This window comes from Cyclopterus lumpus, chromosome 9, assembly GCF_009769545.1.
Source record: "Cyclopterus lumpus isolate fCycLum1 chromosome 9, fCycLum1.pri, whole genome shotgun sequence".
Classification (NCBI taxonomy): domain Eukaryota; kingdom Metazoa; phylum Chordata; class Actinopteri; order Perciformes; family Cyclopteridae; genus Cyclopterus; species Cyclopterus lumpus.
Window position 1 is genome coordinate 21035802 of NC_046974.1, and position 20653 is coordinate 21056454.

At 43.0% G+C, this 20653-nt stretch overlaps 1 protein-coding gene across 2 annotated transcripts in view; it reads right to left on the reverse strand.

Annotated features, from left to right (window-relative positions):
* Positions 1–315: 315 nt before the first annotated feature.
* The window catches only part of ccser1 (coiled-coil serine-rich protein 1), a 105901-nt gene continuing 85563 nt past the window's right edge, over positions 316–20653 (reverse strand). For both annotated transcript variants that reach the window (XM_034541587.1, XM_034541588.1), the window contains exon 11: positions 316–2522. In XM_034541587.1, coding sequence (XP_034397478.1) covers positions 1707–2522 — 816 coding nt within the window. In that variant the 3' untranslated portion in view covers positions 316–1706. The remainder of the gene's footprint in view (positions 2523–20653) is intronic.

A 20653-nucleotide genomic window follows, 5' to 3' on the forward strand; every position in this document is an offset into this window, starting at 1 on the left:
AGCGCAGGCTCCCGCGTCCCGGTCGACAGTGTACTATTTCTTTACCTGAAAATCCTGTTCGACAGTTCAACGGAGCAAATATATTCAACAGTGGCGGATTGAAGAGGCTGTCATGCAGTCCAGGCGTTTACAGGCCTTAAAAAGATGTTTTTTTAAAACTTATCACAATGTGAATAATGACTCAGAAGGTCCTGGCAGTGATGGCGTGTGTGAATCTATCAAAAGGTTCGAGTCCTACAGTCCAAACACAACATGGTCGTACGGTACCAATGCCATCTCGTTGGAAGGCGATCAAGGACTCGGGATCATAATCAGTGCTGATAAAATGGGTCGGTTATGGTTCTTTATTTCATCAAGTAAACAACTGTGTGTGCAGTATTACGTTCCCTCGACCAGAACCAGTCCACTGCAATGACATTATTTCAAACAGCGTTCCCTTTGAATCACAAAACTGGTTATTGGTTTTGTCATTTAGCAAAGCACAACGAGTTCCCTGATCGATACCCAGCCCTAAAGGAGATTTGAAGGGCTTCGTTCCAAAACCTGATACTTTGATCCTCAATAAATACATCGTGCAGGTTGTGCCAAATCCTAAAACTTGTGTGGTTGGTCTCATTTTCGGGTGTTTTGATAAAGTTCGCTCATAAAGCTTTAGTGGAGTCCACATATCTTATTTTAGAATGAAACTCTTCATGTCTGTACTGTAACTCATCTAATATTGCAGATACACATTGATTCTTGTGTATAATGCATCATTGTAGTTCTATGAAAACCAGTGGTCCAGTAATAAGCCAAACGTTATTGTAATGTCTTATTCATGTGAGCATAAGCACTCAAAAACAATCAAGAGGCTTCTTCGAGGTTTTGGCATGTTCGATTCCCTTCTTGAAACACTGAGATGAGGGTTGATACTGAAAACTTATTAAAAGACTGTAAAAGTTGCCCAGATCCCTATTGTGTCACCTGTGTTCTCCTTAATTTCTAAAAAGCATGCAGTAAAAGGTTCATGATTGTGGACGTTCATCTAAACATTTGTCTTTTCATCTGGACTTCTGTTAGTGGACATCAAGGAATGAGGAGATGATCTGATTGAAGGATTTTGGCAATGTGAAGATATTTCCTGAACGACGCAAATGATTCCCATATTTCATTAAGCAGCACATATTTCAACTTTTAAAAGATGATCAAATAAATATATATATATATTTTTAAAACATCACAAAACAAACCTCATCTCTGCGTTACCGTACTGTTTTTTGTGCAGACTGTGAGGCAGATATATCACAGGTGATGTCTCTGTGTGAGAGCGTGTGTGTGTGTGTGTGTGTGTGACTAGATCTGTGTATGTGTGCATGGATATGAGGCTGTGAGTCTCTGTGCACTGTGTGTGTCTGTGGGCGTAAGCACATCTAAACTGTCAGTGTGACACTACGTGGGAGTTCTGATCGACCGGTGAGTGCCTTTTTCATACTCAAAGACAGGTGAGTGTGTGTGTGTGTGTGTAACCTGGCATGTGAGTGTGTCAAAATGAGCAAAACTATGAATAATATGTCAGCAAACGGTTGGTCCGGATTGTAAAGAGGGACGAGCGTGATTGTAAGCGCGTGTGGTTGATGATTCGGGAGGAATCGGAGCAGCAGTTTAAATATAAAGTCACACTTTTTGTCGCTCAAGTCAATACGGATGGCGTGAATGTTTGTGGGCCCTCAGCTGTCTCTCTGCGTCAGCGCTTGCAGTTCGGCAGTCTGTAGGGAATGCTGGAGGAAGACATTTTTACGACTGTAGCTATGCAGAGACAGAGGGCCTCGAGGTGGTTGACCCAAACGACCTGTAAACGTGGAGGAAGAGGAGGAGGAGGAAGAGGACGCCGGGGAAGGAGTTGGAGGCGGAGGGGAGGTTTGGACGGGCGATGAGATGCTCGGGGAGGGGCTCTCTCTGCTTGCAAGACTGTGGAGGCTTGATGAGGCGCTGGCCCCGACTACACGAGGGATATGGCTCGGGGGATGGTGCTCTACTCCTCCTCCTCCTCTCCTCGCCCCACCTGATAGACTCACTCCACCTCCTGCCCCTGGAGTTAAGGACTCAGAAGAGGAGGACACCCCTTCAGGCCACCTGGAGGACAGAGATGGTATTGCGTTGTGTTTAGCGCCCGCCGAACCGGAGCCTGGGCATTGATTTGGACTGTGGCCCAGGTGTGAAACTGGAAGCTGGGCTGGAGTAGCGAGTGAGGTTTGGGCTGACGCGGCAGAAGTGGCACAGGACAAGTTGGAGGGGGCCGGAGCCAAATTGGGAGCCGGGTTACGGGCCGTGGAATGTGCCAAGACGCCCTGGCAGTGGCGCTCCTCCCTGGCAGCGTGTCGTTCAGAGGCTGGTGGGCGGCCGTGCAGAGATGGATAGTGGTGGGGGAGGTGCTGGTTACAGAGGTCCCCTCCGAGTGCTGCCCCCACTCCACGCACTACCCTTCGGTCCCTTGAAGCCAGGATGCTGCTGCCTAGTCCTGACCACCGGCCTGGATGACTGGTCTGAGGGAGAAGAAGAGAGACAGAAACAGGAAGAAACACATGTTAAAGAGACTGTACCATTTACCCTGCCTTCTGTCTGAGGAAAAGGGAAGTGTGTGTGCGACAGAGAGAGAGAGAGAGAGAGAGAGAGAGAGAGAGAGAGAGAGAGAGAGACAGGCGGCATGAGAGGAGAGCACTGTTGAGTGTTCACTATAGATTGTTAATTTGCTTGACATTTGGAGAACGATCTCTCTGGGCTCCTGCAGCTTGTTCTAATTGTTTCCAAACCAACCGGAACCCTGCTCACTAAAGAACAGACACACACACACATGCAGAAACAAACACACACACACACACACACAAAGGGGAAGATGGCACATGAAGCTAGATGGCAGAAACGGGAGCCACCTGTTCTCTTTCACACTCCACTGCACCCCCTTATGCAACATATCTCACCACTGTCCCCCTTCTCTCTCTCCCTCTCTCGCCCTCCCCCCTACCACACACACACGCACCCAAAATCACAACGGGACCAAGTGTGCAATGTTCAATAAAGTAGCACAATCTCATCCGACACCGAACCTCATGGAAGAGTGAGCTGAGTTGACGTTTGCCGACACGTTGGCTGTGTGTGTCTCCTTGCGTGTGCGCTGTGCCAACGTGTGAGCGCAGATGTATATCTGCACATACTGTGTGTGTGCACCATGGGTGTCAATATGCACACACACTTTCATGTGTATGAATGTGATCACGTTTCCATGTGCCTATGCATTAACATTTATTTAAAAAAAAAAGTCTTTTTAAATGTAATTACTGTGTCAAGGCTGCGAGAGGTAGAAATGTAATGAGCCAGAACACACAGATAACTTGAATAAGAACAGTAAAACAGTAGCAATGCTACGTTTTCTATTCATAAGACTTTCAACCTGGAATCACATGAGTGTGACAAAGAAACTGGAACACAGACTTCGTTACAAATGATGCTCACTGGACACAGAACAAATGAGGAGTTATTTGATTTAGCTCCAGACACATTATTGCTGATCCTTCATCCTCAACTCCTGTAATTGGACTCCTCCTTCCATCTGTACATGATGCAACGCTGCTCATATGTGTTGCACTTCATGAACCCTTTTGTGTTTTGTTTCATACTGGTGATTTTACTCATTAATCTCTATTAAAGGACAAATTAAGGTATCAGCTGTAATTTCAGGACGTGTTGGATCCAAACCCTTTTTGGACACACCTTTATTGAGTAATTGGACAGATATTATATTTAACTAGAACATTTCGCAATAAATTTAGATGGAGTGGCTACTAGTGTTTATATACATATATATATATATATTATATGTCACAGAAAACCATAACTCTGATCTCAAAAGTGTCGACGTTAGGAGAGGCTCAAGGCTTTTGTGAACGTTTACGTTTTAGGAAAGGAAAGGAAAGGGAAGGAAGGAAGGGAAGGACACTTTTGAGATCAGAGTTAGGTTTTTCTGTGAAATTCCACATTTTGACAGGTTCTTTTTCATGAAGTACCGAGCTTAGTCAGGGACACACAGCTGCTTCAAATGACCTAATCAGGGCAGCTTTACCAACACATGCCCTCTCACCATGGCAACCAGTGATACACATAGAGGCAGTGTGTGGCTCTGTCGCCCGTTCCCCTGCACTCTCTATGTCTCACACACACACACACACGCACACACACACACACACAGGCACGAGCAAACTGAACGAAGGAAGGAAGGAAGGCAAGGAGGCAAGGAAGGAAGGAAGCCAGTCAAGGAGGCAAGGAAGGAAGGAATGGAAACAAGGAAAGGAAGGAAGTAAGCCAGCAAAGGAGGCAATGAAGAAGGAAGGAAGAAAGGAAAGGAAATAAGGAAATAAGGAAAGGAAGGAAAGAAGGAAGCCAGGCAAGGAAGGAAGGAAGGCAGGACAACCTGTGCTCCCCTGGCAGGAGCAGACTGACCTCATTAACACATCTTACTCCCGGTAATGTAATATGTAATATATACATATACATACATATAAACATAAACACCTCTCGGTAGTAGCCACATCATCTAAATTTCTTGCGAAATTTTCTAGTATATTATGTGGTTGGAAAAAGTGAAAGTTTCCAGCCCCTGAACACCGCCAGACTTTTAATATCTTTTTTTTCCTGCATTTCAAAGTCTGAAAGGATTCTATGAGGATTTAGCTGCGACTGTGCTGGGCTCTAATTTAGTCTGAGGCGGTATGGAGTACAGGTTGGGCTAAATATGATAAGTAAACAACATTCCAAGAACAGCAGAAAAAAACAACAAGTGAACAAGATAAACCTCGCTTTGAACCATTCGGAAAAAAATGATGTATTGTTTTACTTTAAAGATACAGTCGAGGGAACGTCTTGTAGTTTATTTCAATTATTTATTTATTTTAATCTCTAATGGCATACACAATCGTGATAGCCAGTTCAAATGCTGACGACAAAAGACGGCTACATTTGTTTATTCAAATCTGTCCATCTCTGACGCTTGTATTTCCCCACCAACAATACACAGAAACAGTTCCTGCTCATTTCATTATTAAAAGAAAAATCTGAATTACAGCCAAACAATCTGCACTTTAAAAGCTCCGTCTCTCTGTCATTTTATGTCCAAAAAAAAAAAAAAAGAACGAACCACCACAGCGTTCTGCCAAAACATCAAACAGTGTGTCGTTGTCTATGCGGCTTACTTAAAGAGCTCGGGGAGTGTGTCTCTGCTTTCTAATGGGCACTAATGGGTGCATAAACACTACAAGACTTCCCGCAGATTGCTTGATCTAATTAAGAGGAGTGAGAATTTCCATTGCAGCCAAATTTCCTACATAGGGGCGCTGTGAAAAAAACACAAGGATATTGCCACGGCGTTGAATATCCACTGTGGTGGTGTAGGTTTATGTGGGACGGCTTAATTAGGGCTAAAGCTCTTCTGTAGTGTTTTTCCACCCTCAGACATTTGAGAAAACAACAGAAGGTAAGGCGAGAGCAGTAAGACACAAATTGGCAGACAACTTTGAAAGAAATAATTACCGGGCACAGTATAAAGAGTTGGTTGTAGAAACATATGCTCTGTATCAAAGGGCCATTGCTGATCCAAGTTTGGAGGGAGGAGATCAAAAAACGTAAAACAATCATCAAATGAATCAAGTGAAGGGGGGGGTGATGCAGAGGGGACATGGGAGACAGGGGAATGCCACTCGACTCACAGACGCAACAATGCCTCCGGCAAAGACGGGGCCGCGTGTAATCTCAAAAGCAACGTTTGCAATCTTCCGTAAAAAAAAAGAAAAAAAAAGCGGAAAACAAGCAGCGCTGTTGAGCCTCCACGTCGACAGTGCAGAAGTCCTGGGGGAGGACCGCAGTACACACGAGTTAACGCAAGAGCGGAACTCTAGTCTGTCAACTGCGACTGCACCCATCTGTCACTCAAACGCCCTTAATTATGCATAACTTAAAGCCTTAATATAATTTAAACGGTACATTTCAATATAATATCATAAGAATATTTCAATATCAGCGCCCGTCTTGTGAACGGGGATATTAGCTATAAAGACCAAAACTATTTCTATAATAGTAGATAATAACTTAATACACAGCAGACTTTAGGGCAGGTAGAATATTATTATTATTACTTTATCATCATCAAATCATGACTTTTATCCTCGTAATATCATGACTTCTTCTATGATTGTGACTTTATTAACCCCCCAGGGGCCCCCTAAACATACTTCTTGACTCAAATGCAAATGCAAAAAACTGACGCGGCATATAATATGTAAAGGGTGAGAAGACTGTGAAAAAAGAAGCTGGTGAGAATATGATTACATACAAAGAAACATTGTGTACATGTGTACAACATTAGAACAGACAACAAGCAGGTCTGATTTACAAACTCAGGTGTCCTTTCTCAAGTACACACTCTGCGGCAAGCAGGCTGCCTCTTCTCCAGTCACAGAACAGCCAGTGTGTGTGTGTGTGTGTGTGTGTGTGTGTGTGTGTGCAAACACTCTTTCTTCTCTCTCTCTCTCACACACACACACCTGGGTAACTCAGAGAGGTTTAAGAGTGCTTCTCCTGCAAACGTATTTGTTATTGGGCAGTGAAGAACACAGCAATGTGTTAATGGCTAAGTTTGCATAACAGAGCTCTGTAAAAAAACCTAAAACATCCCTCTACATAGATTGCTTTTGCCTGCCAATGAGAGAGGGTGGAGGATTTATTTCCAGATTTGTCCTCCCTAAAACAAACTACAACTAACTAATTAGAGAAAACGTAAAAACTGCATCAAGGTGTAAGACAGGCCCAAAGGTTTCTTCAGGGAGATTAGAGAGGTAATGGTTTGTAAATGTGGATTCTTTATTTTCTTTGACACCCACATACTTTGTGAACAAAGTAATCCTGTGGTTTCTTTAAACGTGTGAAGCACCGGGGTATTCACAGAGGATACAATAATAGCGCAATACGGCCACACAGTACTCTAAAATGCTATTGAGGCTGTAACCAGATACATTTCCCAATCGTGTGAGCCCAAACCAACTCATCCTGTCTACCTTTATCTTAACAGACAGCCATTCATATTAGTTTGCCCCCTGTATGTCCAGTGGCACAGAAGGGTAGAGTTGGCAAAGTGCAACAACTCAGGAAACCCAACAAATCGTTTTAAGTGAAAACGCAGCAGACTGTACCTCAAGCTCATTTTGAGAAACCTTGAAACTAAAAAAATGTGAATGTGCTTCAAGTGCCGTACATGGGTTTGCATTGGAATGATAGAAAGAGGCAAAACAAGCCCATAACGTCCACACTCAGGAATCCCACAAAGCTTCAACTATCGTTTCCTTTAGCCCTCGGCCCAATACGTATCATTAAATATTCACACACACGGTTTGTACAGCAGAGTCTCCCACATCAACTGAAGGCAATTTACGGGATACACCTGCAACAAACGAGGGGTAAAAGTCTGCAGTCTCAAGGACAAAGCATACCTTTACTTTGAACTGGAAGATTTTCATCAATACACAAACCCCTTAGGAAGGGAGTCTTTTGCACAGCCGGTAGCAGCAGCCCTCCCTCTTTCCATCTTGACTTTGTTGCAGTCTTCCATCTTTAGCTCCTTTCTATTACCTGCCTCTCGCCACTATTTCCCCAAACGGCTCTCCCACCTTTCTGACTGCTGTCTCACTGCCCACCTCACCAGCCTCTCTGATGTGGAACAGGAGAGCGCATTACAATTCAGGAAATACAGTCGCAATAAATCTGCTACCGACCGGGATAGTAATTTCACCAATTTAGGGAAAGGGGAGGACAGGACAAAACAAGTAAATAAATGAATGGTGTAAATTAATAGACTGGGCAGGAAGTGCAGGAAAGGAAACAAAAAAACAAGGCTGAGACAAAAGAGCATTGCATATTGGTATGCTTATTGTCATAATGGTCAACTACTTTGTAAGTAACATTGTCTCTCAGGTAAGCACAACGTGTTTGTGTACATTTGATAGGTGTTCTTTTTTTCTTTTCAGTGAATGCTGATAGGAAATTGCTTTTAACTGTGTGGATCTTTTAATTTTGCAGGTTGCCTATGTTAACAATACGCAGGTTGATCTCTTTTAGCCTAATCGGGAGCCTCGTCAAAACAATGCTGAATATGTGGGTTCAGAAAGTCCAGCAGGCACAGGACTGGTCTCACTCTCACTTTGTCCCCCTGACCTCCCTTCTCCTCCTTTCTCTCACCTTCTACAACACTCTGTCCCCATCTTCACTCATTCTTCGTTATGTAACTTGGTGCTTAAGGATGCCAGCGGCAGCACACACACACACACACACACACACACACACACACACACACACACACTGACAGCTGGAGGATTGATGGTCTGGAAGCCATATAGACCCAAAGAGAAAGAGGGGGAGGAACGGGAAGTGAAGTTTTCTTTCCTTAGATTTTTTGGTGGTGACAGTTGGGGTGGGGTTGAAGCTGAGCCGAGCTGATGAAAGATGACGGAGCGGACCAAAGTTGAGCTTACGTCACTCCAGTTGTCAATCCAGCCCACACTGCAGCAAACTCCCAAGCAGCTGGCTGGATGTCACATCCTGGACCTTCCTGCTGGAGGCACACACTGAGAGGCGGGACACTAATGTGATGCACTGCACAGCTAATGGGCTCACAAAGCTCCCAATCTTCAATCCTGTCACTGCACTACTGCAAAATTATCCACATTAGGCTGATAATATATTGAATAACTGCAGCCAAACACAATAACCTGCTGCAACCTACGAGGATCAAACAGGGTTGTGCGTGTCTTTAACTCAATAAATATTTAGACTTACAATACCTCAGACGGGGCATCTCCACTGCATATCAATGTGGCTGAAGGCCTGAATATATAACAATATCTGAGACTCTCATCTCTTGCCTATTTCACTACAAAGACATTCGGAAAGAAAACAAACTTATTTACAGCAGTAGCCTGGGGGCAGAGTTTCAAATATTATAAACATACACAACGTACATAAACCATCCCATGCACTCCCACATGTTTACACACACACACACTTGGGAGAGGAAAGAAGACTCTCATCTGGTGAAGGTCACTGTAAGATCTTGAGGGGCATTGTAATCATTGCGGCCTCTGTGATATTTAAGATCTCCCCACAGCTTTGAGACGATGTTGGTGCAAACAAACTATTTTGTGTAGCTGTCTGGTCCAAAGATTTTAGATTCAAACCCCTTATACACACACAGCACAGCCCCGTTCTCTGCTAAGCACCTGGGGGGAGCAGGACCGCTGTGGCAAATACTGTATAATCATAATGCAAATTAGTCCACCATGTCCTCTGATGACTTTTAATGACTTTTAGAGCAGCAAGTCATAACAGTCGCTGTTAAAACAACTAAACACTGAAATTACGCTTGAATGGACAAGAAGCATGGAACCACCTGGGGTCATGAGCTCACTTTTGGAGAACTAAACAAAGAAGAAAAGCCAAGTAGCTCTTGCTGGAGGTACTTGATGCCAACACAGACCGCTTAAAGCAACGCGACTAATGGGGCATTTGAAATTCCAGCTACATAGTGTTTGTTTGTAATAACTATTTTTGATTGCCTTCATGTAGCTGCTGTTGATAGTTACTGTGTGTATCTTGCTGGCACACAACTGATTGACAGATGATTACAAGTTGCCGAGCAACAGCAAGATGCCTCTGATTGATAAAACTCCTCAATAATAAAAGTCCTTAATGCCGCCCGCATCCGCTTCAAAACATTGGTACTTGCGTACCGTGCTGCGAACAGATCGGGTCCGGTCTACATCCAGGACATGGTCAAACCGTACACCCCACCTCGTTCACTTGGCTCGGCCAATTGGCTTGTAGCTCCTTCACTTCGAGCTAAACACTCAACAAAGTCACAACTGTTTGCTGTGCTGGCTCCTCATTGGTGGAACGAGCTCCCCTTTGACATCAAGACAGCAGAAAGTCTCTACATCTTTACCGACTATACTTTGAATAAAGAAAGTAGCGCTTTAGTAGCCCTTAGACGGCACTTACTTATAGCACTTTCTTGAAGAAATTGTTCTTTCTTGATTCTTGTTGTTCTGAGTTTGTACTCATCTGGTTGAATGCACTTATTGTAAGTCGCTTTGGATAAAAGCGTCAGCGAAATGACATGTAATGTAATGTAATGCAACCTGGACCACAGCTGCATGGTTCGGTAGCATCGCAGTTCACCTTAGTTTCAAGGCGTCCAATGTGATCGCCGCCCAAGACTGGAGTGGCTGAACTTGGGCCTCATCAGTGATTCTGAGTCACTACTTGTGATTGTCGATGTTGAGAAGTGTGTGGTCCCTGGACTTCCAATTGGCTGGCACGTATTAGACACTATGCCATGCTGTGGCCAGGAGGCCTAATGAGGTTTCTTGAGCAGCTCTGATGGCCATAGATGCTGGGAGTCTGGCATTGCTCATCAACCACCATCCCCAACAGGTCTACATGTGTGCCTGTGTGTGCGTGTGTGTAATCATGGCAAAATTCATCGACCACCGGCCTGTGCCAATATGCTTGGTGAACATTGCCCAGAACCACAAGCAAGAAAAGCGCGGTGAGAAAAAGAAGGCGAGTGAACGAGTAAAGATGAGGGAAGGTAATGAGAGAGGATGGAGGGAGGGAGGTGGAGATGGGAGACAGAGAGTGAAGTAAAAGAGAAGAGAGGAGGGTAGGGGGGAGGACACATATGTGAGAGGAGGAAAAGGTCAAAGAAAGTGGGATGAAAAAATACAAATAACATAACAAGGAGAAAAGAGTAGGCCAAAGAAATAAAAGGGAGGGGGTGACACATAGGTAATAGTGAGGTAAAAAGAGGAGGATGGGTGAGAGTAACAACGGGGGACAAAGTGAGAGTAAAAGGTGACAGCACAGACCCAACGTTACAGAAGATGAAAGAGAGAAATAATTAGAAAGCTAGAGTCGGGGATGAAGAAAAGTAAGAGACCTAGCATCAGTGAAGGGAAAGAAAGAGACTGTTAGAGTCCTTTTGATGGAAAGCTGCACGGTGCAGAGGCACAAGTCCTCTGGGTTGTAATGTATGCGTGTCAACAGCGTACACTTCAAGGGCCCCATTGGTATCCAAAGAAAGACACGGCTTTCTTTACCGGTAATAAAATCCTGTTACAAAAGCAGTCACAACTTGAAACATTGACCCCTACCAGAAAGTGTGGGATGTGTACGCCAACCTCTTTGTAGGTTTAACACAGGTTTTGTGTACCAACAGCACAACTCCTATTTTAAAGGATTGCTGGGAATTAAATGGCTGTCACGTGTCTACTGCTCATTCTGGCTCAATGGGATTGTCTGCCTGATTTAATGCCCAATTTAAGTAATAAAAAAACGCAATTATCCACAACACAATTACCCATTAAGCTTCTAACATCTATGTATCCATGTCACCCTGAACATAAAGAACACCTATTGCGATCCAGTATTTGTCTTTGCTGTTGAATCCCCGTGAATAAAATCCCTAATAGCCATGCTTGGATCTTTTATATACGTCTACTTATACCATATTTGCCTTTCTCCCCCATTTCTTTGTTTCATTCTGATTGTAGCTTTTTTTCCCCTTCTGATTCCTATCCAAAGACATGCAGGTCGGGTCAATTGGAAACTCTACATGGTCTGTAGGTGTGAATGTGTCTGTCCATGTGTGTTAGTCCTGTGATACCATGTGAGACCTACCTCTAACCCCATGTGTGCAGGGAGACTAGCCATACTGCCACATTGAGGAGGTTGGTGGTTTAATTCATGATTAGAGGGATGTTTTACCCGTTAAACCGCAAACAGAAACACCATCATGACTTTTGCTTCACACAAGCACACCAGGCTGACTTTCCCCTCCTTGTGCCCTTCAACTGTAACTGGATTGATTGCTGCACCTTGCTGCTCCCCCAGGTGTCGACATGGTCCCCACTGGTGCTGTCTAATTATTGCAGAACCTGTGATCTATGCTCAGCATTACTCGCGGCCAAATAAGTTCCTGTAAGCTGTCACTACTGCTCACCATGCGCATACAACCAGTAAGCAATTTGTTAACTTTTAACAGAGTGGACGGTTCACCCCCCCTCCTCTTGCTACTTCAGCAACACGGACAGCACAGTAGATTTATCAGTACATAGCGGCACAATTAAGAGAAATACTTTGTGATGTGCTTCGTTGTATCTGGTGGATTCACAAGCATTGTCTAGAGTGGCCATCAGCTCAAGGGGCCGCCTTGCTGGAACTCGTGAAAACCTCAGTCGGATAAATAATCAACAAGTGAGGTAGCCTAGACTAACATAAGTAATGACACTCTCTCTGATAGTAGAGGATAACATATATGGCAGGTTACCAAGGGGGAGACATTTTGGTCATTTTGCTAACAGGGGGGTTGGCATCCCACGTTGTATTGCCGACTGCATCAAAGTGACAAAGCAGACACATTGCTTGCAGTAGTCCAGCTTCCGCATTCTCTTCTCCTCTCTCGCAAACACAATCACAGCAAGCGGCGTGTCACTCAGCCCGGTCACTCAGCCCGGTCACTCAGCCCGGTCACTCAGCCCGGTCACTCAGCCCGACAACTGTGCTACTATAATGCGTAAAGTTTGTGGGTCGGGTTTGAGTGGCTGTTTAATGCATGTTTTTGAGGGATGGGCAGTGTGGCTATTACACCCTGACCGGCGCATCCCTTATGTAGTGCTCCATCAGTGCTTTCCTTCCACTCCTCTACCACATTTCAGAAATGTCCCCAACGTGCATTGGATACCCTTCACTATAACTTCTATCTAAACTTCCATTGGGTTGACAGTAGGGCTGGGAAGTATATTGATATATTAAATATGATTTTGTAATATTTTAATATGGCATAAGTGTTGACTTTTCTTTGTTTTAAAGGCTACATTACAGGTAAGTTTCTGAATTTACCAGACTTTTCTAGCTATTACTTGACTTTACCCACCTAATCATTATTACTGATAATTATCTATCAAAAATAGAATTTTCTAAATATTTTGTCAATGCACCAATGGTCAACCCTACAATACCGTCGCAATATTAATATTGAGGTATTTGGTCAAGAATACGGTAATATTTGCTTTCCTCCATATCGTCCAGCCCTAGTTGACTGTATTGGTTATGAGGGTTGTCCTCATAACAACCTTCCCTTGGCTTTACATTCATGGTCCAGCAGAGACCTGGCAGTATACCTGGGATTATTCCACCTTAATCAGGCTACCACTGTTGGCTGGCTGCCCCTCCCACCAGTCTCACCCTGCAGGCTGCGGGGGTGGGAAAGCTGTTCTGTCCCGCTCTATGCCCAAGGCTTCCACTGGAGCCCTTAAATTGCCAGCATGCATGCCCATTAATCCCTGACTTCTGCCCGTCCAAACACTTTATTGCACTTCTCTTAACTTTTAAACTCTCTGGTTATTCCATGTCTCTCCATCTGTTTCAAAACTGTGGTCATAAGTCTTGTTTGGGCTCACTGTCGATCCATGACAGAAAAATAACTAAAAATGTTATTTTGTTTAGACTTCCTGTCACCATCCAGCCATGCAGAATCTTTCCAGTTCCACATACTAATCATCTCAAGGACTGCAAGTTTCTACTCTCAAAATGTCTTCTGGCTGGAAGACTGCAAGTGTATATTCTCATGACTTCTGGCACATCTCACAAAGAAACGTCCAACTCGTCCAAAACTCAAGAATTTTTCATTTCTGTCTTTTTCCCTGTTCACAGCACCCATCCTCCTAAAACGTCTAGGATTTAAGGAGTTCTCTGCTTCTGCTTCTCACAAACCTCCTGCATGAAGTGCAGCTCTGTACTTCTGTCTTCCATGACTCCACCCTACTCAATGCTCTACCTCCTTTCTACCACCACAACCTACAAATCTGTCAGTTGGCCTTCATCCACCATGCAACACAATCCACAATTATACCCATTAAATAGTAATTGAATTGGAAGACTGCAATATCTATAATGCAGCTGAATTACATATGCTACCAAACTATTTTGCGAGGTCGTCACTCAGTTTTAGATTTATGAGAGGGACAGTTTTCTGACTCAGAGGCTGTGAGTTCGTGGAGTCCTCTCAGTGTGTCACATTTGAGCTATATAATATAGTTTTATTGGGATTAGCAGTGACATTTTGTGGACAAACAAATATGAGTCTTTAAGACAACAATAGAGTGAAGGGGCTTGACAGCTTGAGTTTGATAGGATAGACTGACGGTAAGGAATACAATGTCGATTGTGGTTACGACAGTGTGGTAAGGACTGTCAAGAGTGATACATCACGTGGGAGAGCTCAGGAAAAGTGGCGGTAGTGGTGCTTGTAAACATCTTCACACAGACACGTACATCTACATATACCGGCTGTGTGTGTTAATGTGTGTGTGTGGGTGTGTGTGTGACAGAGCAGTGGGGTCCCAAAGTATTTTTCTCTGTCTGTCTGTATCAAAGTCTCCCCCCAGACGCAGCAGCAGCACACACGCATGCAGCAACTGATTACCAATACTCATACAGACACCCATGCAATGATGTGCTCATAATGCAGCAAGTACACACAGAAGTGTGCATTGAAACCTCAGCGCCAACCCTTACAGTCTCATTAACACACAACTACCCTCCTGTCAGTTGGCCCAGCTGATAAGCCGCTTTCACGTTTTCTCATCTTGTTGTGTGTGACAGCCCAGGAGGGCTGAAACAATGCAGGACATATGAGATGTAGGGGGAAAAATGAAGGATAAAAAGGAAAGTAGAAGTGAAGAGAATGAAATAAGTAGATTTTCCCTCCGATATCTTGGAGGCCTGATATTAAAGTTGCCGACGCCAGCCAAGTGTGTCATCACACTGAAAACAACTGACTGCCCAGCTGCACCCACATTCCACTCAACAAGACGGAGAGAAGACCAGAGAGACATTGTTCACCCATGATGTATTTAAGCAGGATGTTTAACACCAGCTCTGGTGGATCCACCTGGTGACCAGGAGCACATGGTGATACTTCTGAAAATGTGTTTGATTGTAGGGGATCCCAACATTTCCTTTTCTTCTTTCCTCTTTGGGCTGAATGGTGAAGGTATTTATGATTTACCTGCAGTTAATACAACCACCAATCAAAACCTTGTAGCTATACAGTAGCATTAGTTTTTATATCTTTGTTACATACAAGTAAACAGGTTGTTTTTGGTCCCATTTGCAAGCAGCTATCTGTGGTGCTGAATTATTGAATCAACATACTAGAAGGCTATAAGTTACATTGAGTAGCCATAAATTGCCAAATTTAAATAAACAGTAGCCTCAATATAAGACTATGAGACACAATTTGAACATTTTGACCTCATGCTCCTGTTTGTTGTTCAGATGATCATTCACACCTGAGTCAATGGCTCTAAGAGCAACTGCCTTATCTTTAACTTGACCTCGTGCCTAAGGTAACCTCGCACTGGCAAACTGGTTCTTTCTTTGGTGAGGAAACCAACGTTTCTAAACGAAACGTTGGTTTCCTCTTGGGTGATGTTGGCCTGGATTCACCTCTCCAATGATGCATCCGTCAGTGTACCATGACAGGGAACACAATGCTTTTAACGAAAATAAGATTAGCTGATTGGCTATGACTGTAGCCAACTCCTAACACACCGACAATTAATTCTGTCCAATTCCACCATTTCACATCCACACCTCTGATGCATTAGCACCTTGGGTCATGACATTACAAAGTACCTGTTTGTCACAGCTGCGTGGGCATTGGTGAGCCTGCACCTTGATTCACAAAAACAAACACGCCCAGTTTGGTCAGTCAGCTCCAGACAAGTGACCATTGGCACAGGCAATAAATACAATAAAAGACAATGTCAACAGCTTGTATACTGATGATAAAAAACAATAGGAGACAATTGCTTCTGAAGAAAGTAGTTTCACGGAAAACTGTTCAAGGTAAGTTTTGTGGTGATTAACAGTTACGGGGACATTCTGGTCAGGAATATTTTAAATAGCATGTTAACGTGTTGTGAGTAACACAAATAACATTCCTTTCACCTCCATTGAAATGTGGGAGCAGAAACAGATGTCGTGAAACCTTTCACAAATAAAACCCAAAGCACCTGCATGGATACCAGAAGAGGAAGAGAGGATGGAAAAGTAATTCAGATTGCTTAATGCATCGGAATCCTTTATCGAATCTCTTTAGGTATTTTCTTTGGTGGGGAATTAAGAGATTTCGACGAGAACATTCATTAAATCCGCTGTGGGACATTCATTAACCCCGTCCTGACTCGTCTTCATTTTGCTGCAAGGGAAGACAGTGTTTGCTCCTCACTGGTGGGCTGTGCGACAGCTGCAGGAGCTAAAGCAAAAACAACACAGTAGAGACTATTTGAATTCTACTTTTATCTTCTTTGATTAAATACAAGAAAGAAGAAGGAGAACCTTTTACTACCTTCACGAGAGATGCAAAGACCACGTTACTATGAACAAATACACATACACCGGTCTTGTTTAACACAGCCAACAATGTATCCACTGAAGGAAGAGAGAATGTGCCCATCAGTTTAAATCATCAAATGCATCCATCTTTATGAACAAAGATTCATGGTAGAATTCTGGGTAACACTTTACAATAACTACACACTATTTAGCATTAGTTAAGTGTGAGTAAACACTTAATTTATCATTTATAAAGCATTGTTCCAACATTTGCCCTCGATGGACTGGCGGCCTGTCCAGGGTGTCCCCTGCCTTCGCCCTATGTCAGCTGGGATAGGCTCCAGCGCCCCCGCGACCCTAATGAGGATAAGCGGTATTGAAAATGGATGGATGGATGGATGTTCCAACATTAACACTCATTAGTTTCAATTCATAAACACAGTTATACATGTTTTATTCTTGATTAATAAGCTTGACTATTATGCGTTTCATGATTGGGTTTTCATACTTTATAAATGATGTATTCCCCATTTGTAAATTAAGTAATATATATTAAAAAGCAATTATTAAGGACTTATGATTAATGAGATCATTTATAAAGTGTTGGTAAACGATTGAAGTTTTTGAAATTCAAAATTTATTTTATTTGAAATTTATTCATGCAATGTTTTATACATACAATGATTTAGATATGTACTAATGGTTAGAGACTATGTTCACATGTGCTTGTTTTAATAAGGCAATTCCTGATTAATTCAGGTAGTTACTAGTGGTTAGTTAAGTATTTTGTGTGACCTCATCTAAAGTGAGGACTATCTATGCCTGAAACATACTTCAAAGAGTACACAGGATCATGACATTTATAAATGCTTTGTAAGGCATAGATAGTCCTCACTTTAGATGAGGTCACACAAAAAGTAACTACCTGAATTAATCATGAATTGCAGTATTAAAGCACATGTTAACATAGACCCTACCTAGTTAGTGCATATCTAAACCATTGTATGTATAAATAAATACATGAATAATTGACATGTAAATAATTTACTAACACTTTATAAATGATCTAATTAATCATCTATAAGTCCTTAATAATTGCTTTGTAATATATATTGCTTAATTTACTAATGGGGAATACATCATTTATAAAGTATGAAAACCCGATCATGAAACGCATAATAGTCAATCTTATTAATCAAGAATAAAACATGTATAACTGTATTTATGAATTGCATGCTGATGAGTGTTAATGTTGAAACAATGCTTTATAAATTATGAATTACCTATATACTCATACTTAACTAATGCTAAATAGCATGTAGTTATTATAAAGTGTTTCCGAATTCTGTGTTTATTAACACAAACTCTTCCACGATAAGCTGGACAGAATTGCCTTTGCACAGCTTCTGGAAAGAATCCAGAAATAAATCATTTTTCTAAATAAGACACATATTCCAAATGAGGTTGGACATGGAAAATGAGTTTGCAGAAGTTATTTTGTTCTAATTATGTTTTAATGAACTATTTCTGTTCTGAATAATTTAATCTTTTCTCATAAAAAAAGATCATTAGCCTACATTCTACATTGGTATTGTCATTGTTTCTGCACTGTGTCCCATTTTCAGCCGGCAGATACATTCAAAGGCAGTATTTAAATAACTGCTTATTGCGTAGCAGTTAGGGTGGCCACCGACCACCCAAGCTCAAAATTATCTGGAGAGAGCCACAGTCCAGCCGCTGTAAATACAAGTCTGAGCTAAACAAGAGCTGCATAATATTCCAATACCTGGAAAACACAAATTGTGCTCTATTCATCGAAATGTGAGAATAGAGAACAACAATTTAACTCGCTATTGGCTGTATCCAAAAGAGTCAATCCCACTTGGTTTGGAAATAGAACGCAACCTTATCTGAGCAGAAGTCAAGCAGTCAGAATATATTGTGACACTGGAAAGTCTATCATTAGTTTAAAAACATATATTTAAGACACACGTACAATTAAAAAAATGAACAATAAATGACCACTCGTGTTATTTACACTGGATGACTCACAAATAAAATGATTCAGCTAAATATCAAATCCCTTAGAGGGTCATGTAAACGTGCTAAAGGAGAGAGGAGACGACAGAGAGGGAAAAGATCAGCGTCCTTCATGGCCACATGGGGGGGGGGGGGGGGGGGGGGGGGGGGGGGGGGGGGGGGGGGGGGGGGGGGGGGGGGGGGGAGGTGTCTACCAACTGTCACTCCTGGTATGCGTGTGGAATGTGCTGCATATGAAGCTCTGTGAGCATCTGTCTATGTGTGCACACACGTGGGTCCGTGTGAGTGTGGCTACATTGTGTGTTATCAGTGAGAGCAGAAAGTGTCATGTCTCATATCTCCGAGTACCGGAGGGCCTTGAGAGTCCGGCACTGACTATCCATCTGCCTGTCTCTCTCTCCCTTAAACAGAGAGCATGGAATACAGAAAGAGGCAAAGGGACAGCACAAAGACTGGACATTAAAGGACATGAACGAGAATAGGTGTATGTCTTTGGAACAGTGAGAGAGAAAGAATGAGAAAAGGATGGAAAGAAAAGATGAATTCTATGATGAATTATCCTCATTGTATCCCTGAATAGCGCTGAGGAAAGAAAACTGTGGGAACTGGAGGAATACACAAAGACACCGACTGACACAAACAAGCAAAGCGGAGACACAAACGTTTATGAAGGTTTTGCGTATCGGCCTTCAGGAAAACTTCCCCTGAAGTTCTCACGACAGAGTAATAGAGAATCTTTCACAGCTATCTTTCCCCCTGAGGTCCACGGCCTCGCAGCTCATGAGGTCATTAAATAGAATAACACCTTTAGCACTTCAGGTATAAAACTATTCTTTAAACTAATTAAACAAGAATGAGCATAGACTGAAATAGAAGAAAACCATCGAGGGTTTTCGGACTTTCCAACATATTGCAGTTCAACTTTAATCTCCCACATGAACACACACGGGCAATATGAGACAACGTAAATCAGATGAGTACGATTCTACATCCACACTTCTTCTCTTGGACACCAAGAGAAAGAAAGAAACACCATAAAAGTGTGTGCGTGTGTGTCTGTGTGTGTGTGTTTAGGCATTGCCTTGCTGAGAGTGGGAAAAACCTGAAACACAGATTTTGTGTTGTCATTGAATATTAATTTGCAATATTTGTCAGAGATATATTCCATCTTTGTGTTGTATGTACATGCGTGCACATGCGTGTGCGTCTGCTTGTGTGTGTGTGTGTGTGTGTGCTACTAATATTTTGCCTCTAGGCCATCCGGAATGTGCAGATTCCAAAAGAATAGCTCATCAATATTCATATGAGTTTATGCTTGCATTATTGTTGCAGCAAATTGTCTCAGATCAAACTCACAGCTTGTATCTGCGTCCACACTAGTGTATCTCACAGACAGAGAGAGAGAGAACGAGTGGAAGAGATGGAGAGTCATGAGAGGGGGATAGAGAAGGAGAGAACAAAGTGAGGGCTAGAGCTGCTACAGATGGCCCTATGTTTCTCGGAGATGAAAAGGAGACTTTGAAAACAGAAGGGAAAAGATCATACAGATGAGAGGAGAAGGAGTGTGGGGGGGGGGGAATAAAAGACAGGAAGAGAGATGGAGTGGGAAGGAGGAGGAACAGAGGAGAAGAGAAGAAAGTCAACTTCTAAAGGTATCTGTCCTACTTTGGTTTGACTAATGAACCCAAAGTGTCCTGAATCTGTCCTGAATCACCGCAGGCCCAGATAGACCACCCTGCGCTCAGTATGCCTGTGTGTGTGTGTGTGTGTGTGTGTGTGTGTGTGTGTGTGTGTGTGTGTGTGAGTGTGTGTGCGTGTGAGCGTGTGTGACATCTTGGTGTGGGCTTGATTTAATATGCTCTCTACTGTATATTGAAGCTGTGTGTATGTGATCTCAATGCCCTGCATGTGTTTAATGAACCACTGTCCCTTCTAGTCGTCTGGCTTCATACCAACATATGCAAGTGACACACGCACACACGCACACACACACACACACACACACACACACACACACACACACACACACACACACACACACACACACACACACACACACACACACTGCCTGTGACATGAAATTGTTGTATACCCTACTCGGGTAAATGAATGCCCGGGGACCCAAACACGCACTAATTGC